Source organism: Acipenser ruthenus, chromosome 19, assembly GCF_902713425.1.
Source record: "Acipenser ruthenus chromosome 19, fAciRut3.2 maternal haplotype, whole genome shotgun sequence".
NCBI lineage: Eukaryota > Metazoa > Chordata > Actinopteri > Acipenseriformes > Acipenseridae > Acipenser > Acipenser ruthenus.
This window is the reverse complement of record NC_081207.1, coordinates 9,545,991-9,563,418: the sequence shown is the minus strand read 5'-3', so window position 1 is coordinate 9,563,418 and position 17,428 is coordinate 9,545,991. Positions and strand designations below refer to the sequence as shown.

Here is a 17,428-nt window from a genome sequence, read left to right as displayed (position 1 = left end):
TAGCTACTTGTTTATATTTGATTGAAAATCCTATTATTTTACAGGTAATCCATATAAATGAAATAAAACACGTTCACATGTAGGTTTAAAATTACGTTATATCAGAGCGGTTGAGAGACATTTATTTAAATACTGCTTACGCTATACAACATTTTTCTGTCGAGATGGCGAATGAAGAAATTAAAGGTTTGCCTGTGGATAACACAAGCTGGAGTGGGCAGGGACGGACGGTGCTCAGTTTTCGAAATTAAAATTTAGTGTTAGCGTAATTTTGTATGTTTCAAACATATTCTACCATAGCACTTCTCTTACACCGTCTAGTTGTACACTAGGTATTCAGTACATATTTTACTGAAGCAATACAGCCACTAGAGGTACGAGCCCACTGCTTTGGATACTATACCCTGCTCCAGTTGTACGTAATGTATAACGATGTGGTAGCGGATTTTGTTCACATAATATGCATTATACAAATCAAAAGATTGAATTTTGCATGTGGGTGACATTTTATGTGTGATTTATAGTAAGTATTAACACATTGTCAAACAGTTTCTGTTAATAGGAAGGAAAAAAAACACACCCATCCGACGAACCTTCGAAGGTTTAAAACAATCTTCGAATCCCTGGCTAGCGAACGAACCTTCGGACACAGTCCTATAGTAAACATCTCAATAACTAATTGTCACATCCCTTCAGCAGCTACGATAGCGGGCTTATTTACATTGAATTCAGCCAAAAACAGTGGAACTTCTGTGTTTTACAGGTACAGTAAGCCCAACTGATGACGGATTGATAGCACGCACATTAGCAAAGGACAGTAAAGCACAGAACACATCAAATGTATGTCAAGTTATTTTATCGTCCTGGATGATGAATAGTGAAATGACAAGGATCTCACTGTTTCATTCAACATTCTGCTCAAACACCTGCACTCAAATTGCTTCCAACATAGCCAATTAGCAGCAATTAGCCTACTGTATACTGTGGGTGTCAGCACTTACTTGCTGTGCACAGCAGAAAAGTAAATACATTAGGAAAGATAGGCCTATTACATGGTTAATATTTATTTAATCATAAAACGAATGCTGAATAAGATGTCTGTGTTATAAAGTGCCAGCACAGCTTTTCTTCAGTTCAGATACTGTATCAAAAGGGAGACAGAACGGAACGGAAGTTAGACTGAGAAGTTGTTTACAGTTTGAACACCGGTACTGTATTTATACTGTAGAAATATTGCATGAATCACTAGTATAGGGAATTGGGGGACATGCTGTAGGAGCGTTATATCTGTGGCGTGTTATAATCGAGACCCTTCTAGCGAGGGAGCACTGTACTACATTATATTGGTTCAATTACTTTAACATTAAGTTAATTTAGAAATTGGAGCACTGCGAGGAACTGCAGCTTTCTCCGGGAGACGAGACGCTTCAGCCCCGCTCCGGCAGCCGAACCTGGGGCGAGCCCATTCCCTCTTCCCCTCGTCCAACCCGCTCTCCTTCTAGCACTTGGTTTGTTTGTCTGTCGCTTCAAACTGAACTCCCGACTGCCGTTTAGCCAGGCTATTTTATAGTTTATAAACTGCTAATTAAAATCATCCACGAGGAAAGTTACCTTTTTTTTTAAATAGCGTTGATTACATTGTGTGTTATGCATGGTTAATTCACAGAAAGTTACATTTTTGCTTCACTATACATGCATTATAGAGAGTTACTTTATTTTGTATTTTTGTCAGATGTGTGTTGTTATGTGTCCCGCGACGCCCCCCACCCCATCCCCCGTTTATAACGCTCTTCGGTTACACTGCTCATATTGTGTGTCCCGAGACCTGCGTTATAGAGTTAATTTGTATATTCAACAAATTTGATAAACAGTCTTAATGGCTGGTATTAAATTTCAATCCCTTTCCTACCAGAAGCTGCATCAGTCAGTAACTAAAGTCTCCAGTTACTTTAAAAACAAGAATTTGGCACATCTGTCTCAACCCTTTAAAGTATAAAATCACAAAACCAACAAACTACCAAGTTTAGTACAACATGGAACTACAACATTCCTTACTTAAAAAATGCTTATGTTAAACAAACAAAGCCTGGGAAAATGTCTTCTTGTCCCTTCCATAGGCTGCCCCTCACCGTGAGAGTGAAGTCAAATTGACCAAACCTTATGGGAATATGCTGCAATGTTTGTCTGTGTGTGTGTGTGTCGTACTGTACTTGGCATGCAAATAAAGGTGCCACTGCTGCCAAAATGTTGCCATTCTGAAGCGTTAAAAGAAAAAGAAAACAACAATTCATTTATATATGAGAAAAATCGCTTCCCGAATGCAGGATCTTGGGATTGTTCAATACTGTATGGGTTGCTATTTTTAAAGTCAGTAGGATTGTAAAATACTGCACATAAAAAAAACTTCACATTTATTATTAGCAAAGGACTACTGCAGAAATTTTGCGGGCAGAGTTGGAGTGAATGAGTTCACAGGAGGCTACAAACAAACACACAGTATGATATGCAGAGTTCTCTTATTTTCAAAATACTGTATCGCCTAGGACATAGTACGCACCAACTTTAACTTGAGTTAGTAACCTTTTCAGAAGTGAAGAAACAGCTGCTTGGATTTGTGATGGTAAATTAGCTCAATCAACTTAACCAATGACTTAACAGTGGAGAGCTTGAGCCAAATAATCAAAATCGGTTTGTGCAGCTATGCTCCCTATAGAGACTTGTTTGTGATGAGAGCCTTTTAACTTACATTTGATACACAGCTGTATTATTATTATACTGTAGTTGTACTGTATGATGGTTTGGTGACAGTCATGCTACCCGGTGACAGTCTTTCCTAGATGGTCTTAAGGCTGTAACCGTGTGCAAAACACACTGCCTCTATCTGGTCCGGGTATGATCTTGTTGGGAAGTTGAAATCCCGTGACAGGGCGTAGCCAACCGTCTAAAATGAAGACAGGTTCAAAATCCAGATGTGCAGGGTAACTGCAGCTGCTCGTCTGAGGGTTATTTTACATTGCTGTGCTTCAGAAAATAAAAAAGGAAAATCCTAACAAACTCGCACATTAGAAATCATATTTCTCCATGCAATTACTAATATGTGAAGTCGTCTGAAACTGACACCACACATAGGCAACCTTAAACTCTGCTGCTGCTAAAAATTCCCTATCCGATTCTGTATGTTATCACTATCAGCGGCTCCTATTAGATATTAAAGGAACAGTTTGATTATGTGTGTTTATAAAAAAGATTTTAGTAGAATGATGTAAAAGTGCAATTCTTAACGTTCTATTTGCATGGCAAAAGGTCAATACGTAATACAGCAACATCGAAAAGAAACTACCCACCTGACCTTTCTGTGAAATGTAAACACACGTTAGCTAGACTCACTTTTAAATAATTACCTACGAAACAACAGAACCAATGTAAAGTGATTAATACTAATGATGCAGTTCGGGTCTATGAAACCAACCACTTTTGGGGTTTTGAATCGATTAATCATGACTGTGGGTGTTGATCGATTAAAAAATCACCGATCGATTAATCTAGTCTACCCATGTGCTGTAGCACAAAGCAGTTGATTTCCTGGCAATTGTAAAAGCTCCATAGTAAAATCGGTTTTATTTAAAGGGTTTTGCTGTGAAACAATTAAATTGGCTTTTAAATTAATTACCTTTATTTAACCAGATGAGTCAATTGAGAACAGATTCTCATTTTCAATAACGACCTGGCCAAGAGGCTCACACCATAGCAGCAAAAATACACAACACAATATAATTCATACAAACATACAAAAAATTAAAACAAACAAACAAAAATAACATTTAAGACAATAAAAATCAGTATTAGCAGGCACAGATATCAGTCAGCAGGGATTTAACCCTGCGGCTAAAGGCATCCACAGTAAGAAACTGAAATGACCTACGACCAAAGACTGTAGAAACCTTAGGTAGTGTCTGTAATGGACTATAAAATTATAACTCTTAATAAGACTGAACTGGAGCAAGTCACAACTTATAAATATCTTGGTATATGGCTGGATAGTGCATTAACTTTTGACCAACATATTGACAATCTACAAGTTAAAGTTAAGTCTAGACTTGTTTTTTGTATATCCAAGAGTAACACTTGGTATTAATGCTATTTTTTGCAAGCATTTACTAATGACACCTAACGTTTTACAGGCAACTGTAATTTAACAATTTGACAATAAATGAAAATGTTTACTTGCAAGTAATCTGAAGTTAGCCAAAGCAAGTCTTTTAATATAATACATAAAAAATGCTGTGCCATGCATTAGCAGCAGTACTACAACCAGTACTGTGTTGGATATTTTGGGATATGTAAAACGTTAGGTGTCATTAATAAATGCTTGCAAAAAATAGCATTAATACCAAGTGTTACTTTTAGTTGTATTTCACTAATAATTGCATACGGGTGTGATTAATCGATTAATTAATCGTCCAGATGGGGAGATTAATCGATTAAAAGAAAATGCCAGGCCTGTAAGCAGTCAGCCACAAGTTGACCTTGATTAGCCTACTCCTATTGCAAAAACACACTAAACTCAGGAACAGACATCAATTAGCCTTTAAACATTTCAAAGCACTTAGGTTTAACATAAATATTTGAAATATAATGGTAAATGTGAATCTAATTGTGTGACAAGGCGCTTGTTTGCTAAAGGCCCAAACAGAGCTTGATAATAAATGCCCCACTGTATAATTACATTCATTCATTCCATTAATAACATACAAATGATGAACATAAAACCTTTTAGAATCTTATCCACTTTTTCAAAAATAGTTATTGTAGCAGACAGGCTGAGGAATGTAAATCACAAGCATATTTTACATTTCCATGCGGTTTTATGATTCAGGGCTAGCTTTGTTGAAGTATGCTCCAGTCTCTAACAGACACACTGCACTTTAACCAAATATGGGCATTTTGGAAGAATGTGAAAGTATGCCCTTTTAGATGCTAGGAGAGGGTCTTTGCTTTTCAAAAACGCTGAGGTAAAACTAGAAGCAGCTGATGACAGCATTAGCTGAAATATTTGCCAACTTATGTGACATTGTTATTTTACTTTATGAACTTTATAATATATTAGAAGCACAGGGATGATTATTAAACCAATTAAACCAGACCCTTCTAAAACTTCACCTCAGTAAATTTCACAGTACATTTTCCTGTGGTTTTCAATGTTTTTAATACACTTTACCATACCTCTCCGAGCTTTACAGTGTTTACCTATGCTTTATTACACTTTGCTATGCTTTTACTTGGTTCAGAAACAGGGTTCTTATTTTCTGTCTTGAACTGGCACCTGAAAAGGTACAGACCACCACAACTACGCGGACTACAGTAAATAAGACATTTGATTTTTTTATTGGTACACGTTTCAATAATAATTTAGATAAAGAAACGTTACTTGTTAACATTATTTAAATGTACTGTACATCAAAATATTATTGTACAATTTACCCTGTAATTCATTATAAATGTGCTGTATGGTTGACGACGTCTCTTGCTGTAAGACTCATGTGCACTATAATGAGTGTGAGAGAGATTGCAAAGCCAGAAAAATTGAACTCTACTAAATTTTATTATCATTAATTTTATTAACCGATAAAACACCCGCCCCCCGATATAAAATAAAAATGAAAAATCGGTGGATAGCCAATAAACACTGGAAAACACCGGAAAAAAAACTGTGGAAATGGTTAATCAATTCACGTTGACTTTACCCTTTTCCTCATTAAAAAATAAAAACTATAGTACCTCAAAAATAACAATAAATACACTTCCCAGTGCTGCAAGGCAATGTCCCGCCTTCCTGATTTGCATCTATCATTGATTTGTTCTCAACTACTGAGTGATAGCACTCTAAGCGCTATCCGAAAGCTGGCTGAAGATATCTCCTTGTAGGGGGTTTAGTTGTTTTGTTTTATATTCAATTGGAATTTTACTCAGTCCTGTAAAATTATATAAAAAAAACTTGCTTAATAGGCTCTCGTTAACTGTCAGTAAATGTACTGTATTTGAGCCCCAAAAACACACAAGAATATATTGCTGCAGATCGGAGCCTCTCATGGCGCCGCTTCTAAAATGCCTTAAATCATGTAATAAAATATTGCAGCGTTTGTAAAGCATAGGATTATTAATAAAGGCCACCTTCGTATAATCGCCGCCCTCATTTAAGGGCCGCAGTCATTTTGATCAATTTAAATTAAACGCAGCGGCACCAAATTGAAGTAATACGGTACTTTGACAGAAAAAGAAATGCTCAAGCATTTTGTAAAGTAACCGAAAACACTAATTTCATATAGTATATCAAAAATGAAAGCCCTGAAAAAAACGATTTACACAAAACTCAAAAATAGCTAAAATAAGCACCGAAAAATACAATTAATAAAACCCCCCAAAAAATAGCAGCCCTAATTTTATATCATGTTTGATTAAAGGAGACACAGATATTCATATTTTTGCAAAGAATCTAAACTTATTACTAAAGCCTTTTACAGCCCTCCTTTTCTTTAGTTTGATTGGCCTAGTGGGAGTTTATGATTTACACAAAAGATACCGTGCTCAACTATTGTGAGACAACAGATTACCATAACATTTACAAGTCTGTTGTAAACAAAATCAGCAATAAACATGTGTGTCCCATTATTTTCATAATACTTTATGGAACAAAAGGCAGTTTATTTCATTTAATTAAGGTCGGTTAAAAACAAAGATGGGTAAATCCCCAGTTAAACGTTTTAACATATTTTCTCAGTCGAGTTACTATTCTTGGGGGCACAAAAGAATGGCTTCCCTGCCCTAATTTCCCCATTTTCCTTTGAGCACTCCCAGAACAGATTGAGAAAACTACGAAAACAAAACTGCTGGCAGGCTTTAAAAGCAGTTCCAAATTAGAGGAAAAGCTCTATTACACCAGTGGTGGCCCATACGTGGGTCGCAAAAGATTTTTGGTGGATCTCAGGACAAATCAGAACAAGCACTAACATATATGCATACAGCAGTTTTTGTTATGACGGGGAGAGCTTTCTGTGTCGTCCAATATCACAGATGAAAATATCCGACAGTTTCTGCATACAAGACTAAAAAAATGCTTGTGTGAACGTACATTTTAAAAATTGCTAAAGGTTGACTATAAAAAACAAACGTGTCCAAAATAATTTAGCTAATTTTAATTTACAGGGTGTGAATAAAGTTTATCATGTTTTTAGAAAAAGATGCAATTATTTTGGTCAGATGTTTTTGGGATGTTCAGTACACTGCTAGTCTTACAATGTTCATGTTTTCATTTACTAAATGTACACTTGTCCACTATTTTTGCTAAATAATTCTGGAGGCTACTGTAGTGTTACACGCCCCCTGGGGAGAAGGAGTAAAAATGAAAGGGCCCTTGTTGATGAGATCTAGGTTCAAACACACAAGGACAACAGGATGTGGTACAAAACAGGAATTCCTGTTGTTTTATTATTTACATACATTCTGAAATGTCAGTGTCAGCTCCCTCTCTGGGCAGGGCAGTTATCTCTGCGAGTACCAAATCACTTTGGCGTCCATCTGCCATTGTGGATCTTAAGCAGCCTTTAATTCGTTTGAGCACAGAGAAGTACCTCTCATTTGATGCTGTAGAGACTGGGAGGCTCAACACTATATCAACAATTGAAAGCAAAGACAGATAACCTCTGGTAAGTCATTCAGGACATCTCTGCATTCTGTTATTGAGGTCAAGTTTGTGGGCACAATGTGCATCTTGGCAGCTTCAACTTCAGCTTCAAGACTGTCAAAATTGGTTCCCGTTGATCCATAGTGATCTGCAATTATGCTTAATTTGTCATTGTCAAGAAAATATTCACTGCTTGGCGTACAAGCAGTTAATGCAGAGAGCAAAGTAGAGTTGGAGATGAATCGCCTGTCAAGCTCATTCATTATTCTGTCCAGAACAGGATAGTAGAAATCTGTTTTAATGGATTCTTCAGTGCTCCTGGGAACATCATATGTAGATGACTGACCTAATGTGCTAGAAATAAAAAAAATAGCCAACTTGGATGTCATTTTGTTTGTTCTTCGTATTTTTGTTTGTGGATTGCTGAGGTCAACTGCCTGATCAGGAACTGGAATTTCAAGGTCCTTGGCCATGGTTTCAGCTGAATAACTTCGCTCCTTCCATTTGCTTTCAGATGATCTCATATCTCGATGAGTAGCAACGTTGCTTGCTACCAATTCCATGGCACTTGATAAATCCAGGTTTTCATTTTGCAGTTCTTCTGAAGCAATGTTCAAAATTTTGAATATTCTTTCCAAAACCAAAAGCCTCAGCAGAAAGGAATAGCTCTTTAGCCTTGCCAACAGTGCTAGCTGCTGGTCCATTAGCTGTCTGAACTGAAATTGCTTCCAGTGTTTCCAATACAGTGCCATATCTTGCATGCATTTTTCAGAGGGCGTTATATCGACAAGACCAACGTGTTTCACGTAGTCTTCCAAGTTCAAGTACCTTCTGGTCTAGCTCCTGCTGTGCTTTGACAAACAGCTCATGGCGCTTATAACTACAGCTGAGGAAGATGTACAATACCTGTGCAAAGGAAAAGATGTCCTGAGACTGGGTGATGCTGGAACATGTGTCTGCAATCACAAGGTTAAACTTGTGAGCATGACAGTGCATGTAAATGGCGTGTGGAATCTTTTCCCGAATTCAAGCTTGTATTCCTGTTAAATGCCCACTCTGCACAGAAGCGCCATCGTAGCACTGTGCAACAATGTGATTAAGATCAACCTTCAAACGCTGCAGCTCTTCAATAATCAATTTTGAAATTGATTCAGCATTCAGGTTTTTCAAGTAGTAGCAGCCCAGAGCTCTTTCCTGAATGATTCCTTTTTGATGGTAACGTAGTAAAAGACCAGCTGTTCTTTTTTTGATGCATTTTGTTTCATCAACTAGGACAGAAAAATTCTTGGCTTGTTTGACCTCTTCAACAATACTTTCTCTGAGGATTTTTGCCGCAGAATGTATTAAATCATTCTGGTACTGGTGAGATGTGTATTGACCATACCTGCTTTTCAGTCGATTCAAAAGGTCAGGTTAATTGGAAGCAACCAGCTCCAGGATTTCAATGAAACTGCCTTTCTTACTGGAGTCATGTTTTTCGTCATGCCTTCTAAAAGCAATACCCTGTCTTGCACAGAGTATCGTTACCTTTAAGAGTGTTTCAACATGCCGTCGATTTTCAGCTATGGCAGCCTGTCGACTGGAAATGAGTTGGTCTGCAACACATGCTGAACTGGTCCTCCTTCTTTTCATATAGTCTTGCCATGCAATGAAATTTTTAAAATCCTTCCATTTCTTAAAGCCACGCTCAGTGAATGCTCTGTTGTTGAATTGTTCTCTTGGTCCAACTGTGCTTTCAGTTGCGAAGTGACGGCATGGAAAACAAAACACAGAATCCTGTACAGTTGAGTATTCAATGAAGGGGTACAATGAGAACCAGCTACTGTTGAAACAGTGACCATTTGTAGCAGGATATGAATCCAGGATTGGCTGTTCCACTTTGCACAATGAAATATCTACAGCTGTGGAGATACTGTTGTTGTTCCCATCACGAACAGGTGAATCCTGTGTAACACAATCTTCTGGTTATGTCAGAGCATAAATGACTTCCTTTGGTGTGCAGATGGGGGCTGCTGCCACTGTCATGCCCATAGGGTTAGGAGCCACTGCCAGTCTGTCTTCTACTGTTGACTGCAGGGTACTTGCAGAAGTATTTTCACAGTTCTTTTTCAAGGATGGTTGTTCATTTCCATTTTCAGGGGCCTTTCATTTGAAAAATGACAAGATGTTCTTTTTTTGCATGAGGGTGGGATGGGTGCCATTGTACTGCACTGTTTTCAATACACAATGAATTATACCTGACAATAATTTGATTTTATTTTGTTTAGGATTTAAAATCCACTTAAATTATTTATCATCAGTGCTTGACTTCACAGAAAGTGGCGATATTCACAGTACTCTTTCTGTCTAGCTCTGTCTCTGTCCAGCTCTCTTTCTCTTCCTGTCCAACTCTCTCTCTCTGTCCAGCTCTCTCTCTCTTCCTGTCCAGCTCTCTCTCCAGCTCTCTTTCTTTTCCTGTCTAGCTCTTGCGCTCTCTCTCTCTCTATCAGGGGCCCTGTCCAACTCTCTCAGGCTCACTGTCCATCAAACCTGCTGAGACTTAAGTGAAAAATAAAGTTTTTTAATTTCAATAAATTAATTCACAATAAATTCACAACTTTAAAAGCCCTTGTTGAAATGCAAAGCATATTTTAATGGAAAAACTGAAAGTATCAACTGTTATTATTAACTAGTATTTATTTGTTTTGCCTACATGGATACAATGCTTAAGTATGCAGTTTGTTATGGGAACTCAACTGTAAGATGAATGAATCCTGTGTCTGTTGTTATTGAAAATATGAGCTCTTGGAAAAGTACCCGCTGTACATTCACAATTAATGTTACTATTGTATTATTTAATTAATTAAATAGTAAATTACAATGCTACATGCAGATATTAGCTCCAAGGGTACTTTTAAACATTTTATGTTAACATGTTTTATACAGTCAAACCTGTATTAAGCGACCACACAAGGGACAGTCAAATAGTGGTCTCTTAACACAGGTGGTCTCTTAAAAGCGGGTCCATAATTTATGAGCCAATCCAGTTCATCCATGAGGCACGAGTGTGTTTTAACTTAAAGACGACCTCAGTCAAAGTCACTGAGGTATCTTAATTTTCGGAAGCCGCAGCAACACTACGTGTAGTTCGACAAGCTATTCCCCAGATAGAGGCGTGATTTTCAGTCACTTAAAACACATTAATTTGTGTTCATCCATACCAGATCACATAAGTAGCCTAACTAATGCTTTAAAAAAATAAATACATACATATTTGTTTTGTTGATACTGCCTTGTAATGGACATTTTACAAACAATTCTGCAGTAACAACTGGGCACTTGGGTTGGAAATGTTTATCGTTATACTGTACGTATATATCAGATTGTTGAAGTTTTTTTTTTTGGTTGGAAGCCTAACTTTCTATTTCTGTCTCTCCAAAAAAACACAAACACTCACGATAATGTTCGAGATACTGCCTACAGATAAATATTTTAAATACTTAATGGTTTTCATCGAACTGAAACTGTTTAAAAATAATAATAGTAAAAAAAAAAAAAAAAATATGAAAGTTTTACAGGCTGCGAATCTAATTTGGCCACCAGCTTAGCTTGCACTGGCATTGTATCCCCCTAAATGGCAACCCCTGTATAACAGTCTCTCTGTAGTAAGGGTTTCAAACTTGGGCTATGTTCAAAGGTTCATTCGCTAGCCAGGAATTCGAAGGTAGTTCTAAACCTTCGAAGGCTCGTCAGGTGGCATTCAAACATTAAATGGCACTCGCATGCAAAGTTCAATCTTTTGACTTGTATAATGCGTGTTATTAAAACACAAGTTGTTGTATTACAATCCACTACCAAATAGTTATATGTAGCAACTCCATATGGCGCCGGGGCCATGCATTAGAGCAGGGTTTATTATTGCAAAGCACTGGGGGGGGTACCTATAGCGGATGTATTGCTTCAGTAAAATATGTACTGAATACCTAGTGTGCAAGACATTTGTAAGAGAAGTGCTATGGTAGAATATGTTTAAAACATACAATATATACACTAACACTAATAATTTTAATTTCGAAAAACTGAGCACAGTCCGCCCCTCCCCCTTCCAGCTTGTGTTATCCAGAGGCAAAACTTTAATTTCTTCATTTGCCATCTCGACAGCTAAGTGTTGTATAGCATGAGCTTTATTTAAAGAAATGGCTTGAAAACCCTCTGCTGTTACTGTTGATGCATCATGGAGGCACAACAAATCCCTGGGATCACATGACAAGTGTAAGTTCATATTATTATTATTTTTATTAGTAGTAGTACTAAAGTAATAAAATGTGACTGTTACTGATAACTTGCTTGTAACAGTGACTGTTAAATAGCTTTGTTTTGCCTAAGTCAGCTGGAGTTCTTTTAATTAGCTGCAATAAGGAAATGCAAGCCTACTGTATATGTTGCATACTGCATCAATTACGTGTACACAAACAATGTGTATTTTTATTTAAATTATAAAAACATGATTACTGTTCTATCGAACGTACTTTTAAACTGCATGTGCATTTTGTATTCCATTTATATGGATTACCTGGAAGATAATAGGATTTTCAATCAAATATAAACTAGTAGCTATGGTGACAGCGGCAGTAAATTATGCAAATTAGTACCACTGACGGTTCGAACCTTTGTTTGGTAATGTGTTCCGAACCTCCCAAGGTCAAAATGTACCCTTCGTTACAGCCCTATTATAAACCAATGGTTTAATCTTCCCTATTATAAACCAATGGTTTAATCTTCCACATGATCAGTGAGCTAACTCACAGTCCTTTTAAAACAAATGGTTTGAATCAGCTTCAATTATGCTGAAAGACTCCATAGTGCAATTTTCCCATTCATTTCCTCACCAGCTTTTCTACATCATCAGCAGGGAAGCTGCTGTCATTGGGACTGTCTGATTCCAAACGAGTCATTACAAATCATCTGGCAGAAGTGATGAAGATTGGCATGTTTATGTGGTTTATTTACATTATGGCTCTATATTTAGAATGTACAAAGTGGACTAGGTGGTTTAACAGGGTAATTATCTAGCCTTTGAGCTCTGGAGGCCTACTGTAGGGTTAAGAAGCCTAAGTTTGGTGGTATAGAGGACCAGAACTGAACAGCAGGGGCTGTTCAGATCAGGGCAAAGTGGACTGCAGGAGAAACTTAAATTACGCTAGCTGGCAGTGGGTCTGACTATTTAAGAAACATTCATTCAACATCAATGCTTGTCCGGTTTCTAGTAACTGATCTCAAAACGTTGTCTTAAAGGATTCAAATGAGTCAGCATCAACAACGTGTCTCCTACACTCTGTCCTTCGTCTATCAACACTTCATTTCTAACTGTGTCCTCTGGTCCGGGTTTCGGTGCTGCAATTAAAGTAATGGTTTGGGTTAACTTTGTTAAGATTGTAAAGGCGTCATTCAAGTCCCCCCTAATTCTTCTTTGTAAATTCAGTTCCTTCAACATATCTTCGTAGCTCATTCCTTTAGGCCACGGGATTAGTCTGGTTGCTCTCAAGGGGCACAATGTCCTTTTGATAACATGGTCACAGGAACTGAACACAGTATTTTATGTGCGGTCTCACCAGTGCATTGTATAAAGTCATCATCAGCTCCTTTGATTTGTACTCTGTGCTCTCATCCCTCACCATGACCAAACAAATTACAATTCTATAAGGTTTTGAATAGGTAAAAAAACTAAAAAACTAATAATACAACAGACATAAAACTGGTCCCTAACAACACCAACCCAGCTAATCACAAGCCAGAACTCATGAGTACTGCAAGTAGGTCAATACACTCAAGAACATGTGTTGTCTTACTACAGTATATAAAAACATATGGGCGTATGACTGTTCATCGCCCACAGGGATAATAATTACTTTATACAAATGACACACTGGGGCATCTGTAGCTCAGATGCTGAGAGCTGGATGTGAGATCTCCTACATAGAACTGCTCAGTATGCAAACAAGGCAAGGTTGATTACACACTGAAAATCCAGAAGAATGAAAGTAGGACATTTCTAGGCTGTTCTTGAAGATGGCTATACAGTCGTAATAAGAAGTAATAATGAAAACCCAATTGAATTTCCAGGTTTTCATCAGGGAATAAACTTTTTACCCATTGTAGCTCACACACTGAAGCAACTTCCTTCTTGTCACATACTGTATTTATCTCAAAATATGCATAGTCACAATCTTTGTATTCAAACAAAGGCTGCTTAAAATGTATTCAGTGGCAGAAATGGCCACATTTGTATTCATTCATATAACAGAACTTATAAATGGTATCAAAAAGATGCAAGCCAATGCATCAATGAGGTTCTACTGAACAGAAGTGTTCCTCTCATTTTTTAAATAGGTAATTTGACAGAATACTAGATTAATTTTACTCGAGAAGTTTTTCCAGCTACATCAAAATGAAAGAATATTTGAATACTCGTTTTAATTTTAAAATATGAATATGAAAAACCCAATTCAGATTGTTACAGGGTAGCGTCACGGCCCAGGCTGGCTACCAGCAGGAATTACACCCAGTCACAGAAACAAAATAAAGCAAAACATAGGAACAAAATAAAAAGGTTTAAACAAAAGAATAAAATATGTGTAGGCTGGGCAATAGCCTTCCCTACCGCGTTGATAAACAATACAACATCCACAGCACAAACCCCCACCCCCACCCCACAAAGGATTTCTGGATCTTTTTATACATGTGGCCACTCCCCAATTAACATCAATTACCTGCAGTAATTGGGGAATGGCCACATCTGTGCTTGCTGGCAAGGACAGATTTAACCCCATCCCTGCCAACCTTACATTCCCACACACACACTACTTACAGCAGCAGGCCTTCTGCCCTGCCACACAGGTATACATTTTAATGCCAAGAAAGAACCAAACCTGCATGTTCACATGTAGTCTATATCTTCTATTAAAAGTATTTTTGACATTTTGGTCTCGCAATTGAAAAACAGTTAGTGTTGCTGAAGATCTAAGTGAACTTACCGACTCATCCAAAGCAAAGCGCAGGCAGCCATGTTCATACAGAACGAAGAATCGACGCTGCCATTTCTGTGTGAGGGAGAGAAAGGCAAATTATATCAATGTAAATATTTTATTGTGGAGCATTTTCCATCAATTTTTTCTTTTGTTTAGGGGCACAGATATAGGCTGATCAAATCGACTGCTTATTAGTGACTTGGCTCATACTGTAATTTCTGATATTATACTAAACTTAAATAATTCCGGGTTTATAAATATAGCAGGCTAATTGTTCTAAGGGTTAAAGCTCAAATGTTACACAAATCAGCCCTGGTTTAAAAAACAATTATTACAGCACTCCTGCCTGAGAAATATGCACTTAATGGTAAGATATCTATACAGCTAAGTAATCATGCAGATAATTTGAGGCCAAGGCAAGTGAATAGACTTTGGACACAATTCACAGAGCTTTTTACTCCAAATTAGCACATCATTTTGCAGATAGTAAAAACGCACTTCATAAAGTTACCAAACCAGTAAATAAACAACTCAGGCGTTTAAACATTTTATTTAGAAGAATAGACTAATGTTGTGTCTTATTAATTTTAGAGCTGCACTAATGAGGATTTGTAAGTAGTTTTGAGAATATGCTCCATTTAGTTACCGTCATTAAATTGCATTAGATTCATACAGTATTATTTAAATTATTATATATTTAGTAAAACATTTTATGCAGAAATTATACTGAACTTTTTCAGCTCTAAATAACAGAAAAAACTACCTTAGGATAACTAGTTACACAGCTTTGGTTCCCTCTTTATTTAGTCGATTTACAGTTAAAAAAAACACTGAAATCAGTGAAGGGCAGTGAAAGACAGTCGATGTGACTTTCCCTCCAGAATCCCCAGTGAAGACCGGTGACTTCACACAGAGGACGCGAACCAGCGCACCCTGAGTGTGTGACTCGCCCTGCACACCACACGGCCATGCTTTTACCAGAACCACTCGGGGACCCCATATTTTGTACAGTCTTAAATATTTCTTACCCTTGATCTCTGCATTGGATTGTCAAAATCTGTCCCTTCAGGTGCCAAACACAGCCAGCCTCCATAAATAGGTTTGGCCTACAAAGAGAAACAACAGTGGAAATTAACAGTGAAAACAAAGGAAGGTTTTTACTAGACTACAAAATACGACAGCTTGGATCATCTTATTCGAGATCTTTGCTGAAAGCAAGTCCATGATGTTAGGCGAGCACATTTAATGACCTTTCAGCTTTAATTCAAAACATGTTCTGCAGGCAATTTGTTTATATTATACTATTTATAGGCATACTGGCAAATAATGAACAGCATGGCCTATTCAAATTTGTCTTTTGTATCTTTACAGACGATAGAGGTTAGTTTTTTTAGCACCGACAACATAATCACTGGTCATCATAATCACTGTGAAGAGTATCTTTGCCTGATTGAGAGAATATTGCTGCCTCATGTTATCAAGGATGTTGGGCTAGTTAGCGTTTGTTTTACCAGAATGTTTGGTGGGACATTAGAAATCCGTGAATGAATGAAAAGGTTGAGCTTGACTGAAAACCTAAATGAGTAAGTAGCTTAAAAAATGTTTACTGCCCCTTTACCTTTTCATGACGTTAAACATGATTCATAGTGGTTCTTTTTGCCATTACTCAAATACTGAGTTTATTTTTCTTAACCCTGAGTAAAGGGACAGGCAACACAGCCTGAAGAGCAGCTCCTGAACTGAACAGTCACCTTACCACAGAATTTAAAAAACACGATAGGCTGAGTATGTGCAAACATCTTAAAAAGGTAAGGGACCAGTTAAAAAAAAAAAAAAAAAAAAACATTTTGGAATTATATTACAAGAACACATATTGAGGTGACAGTAAATACTGTACCAACTGAACAAAAATGTCATGGTTTGTATTTAAAGAATGTATTCAAGACAACTGTTCTGATTTTGCCTTGTAGCCACCATTAAAAGTTTACAATAGCAAATGCATAGCAAAGTGTAATAAAGCACAGTAAAAATTTGTGAAGCCCATACAGGAATAATAAAGCATATTAAAAAACATTTAACTCACAAGAAAACTGGATAATTACCGAGCAAATTTACTGCAGTAAACTTTTATAAGGCCACTTGTAATTTTGACCAATAACCCTATAGTACCGACTAGGTTTTGTGTGCAGACTCACATTCAGTTGGGTTTCCTTTTTTCCTTAACCCTGAATTCCCTCATTAGGCTTAACATTCAATTTCCTCTTGGGCTAAACCTGGATTCCACTCCAGTTTCTACTGGATCATTACTGTGCCGACTCCCCCCTGCTAGACACTAGCAGCGGGATTAATAATGATGAATGACCTCTGGAAACTAACTCCTAGTTTCCCAAACCAGACTTCCTTTCACAGACCCCCCCCCCCCCCGCCCCCCCGCCCTCTCTCCTCGCCCTCTCCCAGAGAATGCCGTGTGGCCCCAGAAGACCCCACGGGATGCAGGCAAGATTAGAAAACAGCTACTGATTTCACTGCACACCTCTAGCCAGTAGTGTATGGGAAGGTCAACAGCTTAAAGTATGCTGTCCTGTAAGGTTTTACAAACAGTTTTTATATGTTAAGCTCATAAACATTTGTAAAATGTGTTTAAAAATCACTGAAACCTTATGGATAATTTTAGGACAGAGGGTAGGAGACACTTCTTTGCACAGTGTTGAGGTTTATGGAATGGGTGACCTACTGCAGT

At 37.5% G+C, this 17,428-nt stretch overlaps 1 protein-coding gene across 2 annotated transcripts in view; it reads right to left on the bottom strand.

The window, feature by feature from the left end:
- Positions 1-17,428, bottom strand: part of LOC117424388 (protein outspread-like) — an 88,269-nt gene that overhangs the window by 54,724 nt on the left and 16,117 nt on the right. For both annotated transcript variants that reach the window (XM_058992460.1, XM_058992459.1), the window contains exons 2-3: positions 15,717-15,794; positions 14,695-14,760 (exon numbers count right to left, since the gene is read on the bottom strand). In XM_058992460.1, the coding sequence (XP_058848443.1) occupies positions 14,695-14,760; positions 15,717-15,794 (144 nt within the window). The remainder of the gene's footprint in view (positions 1-14,694; positions 14,761-15,716; positions 15,795-17,428) is intronic.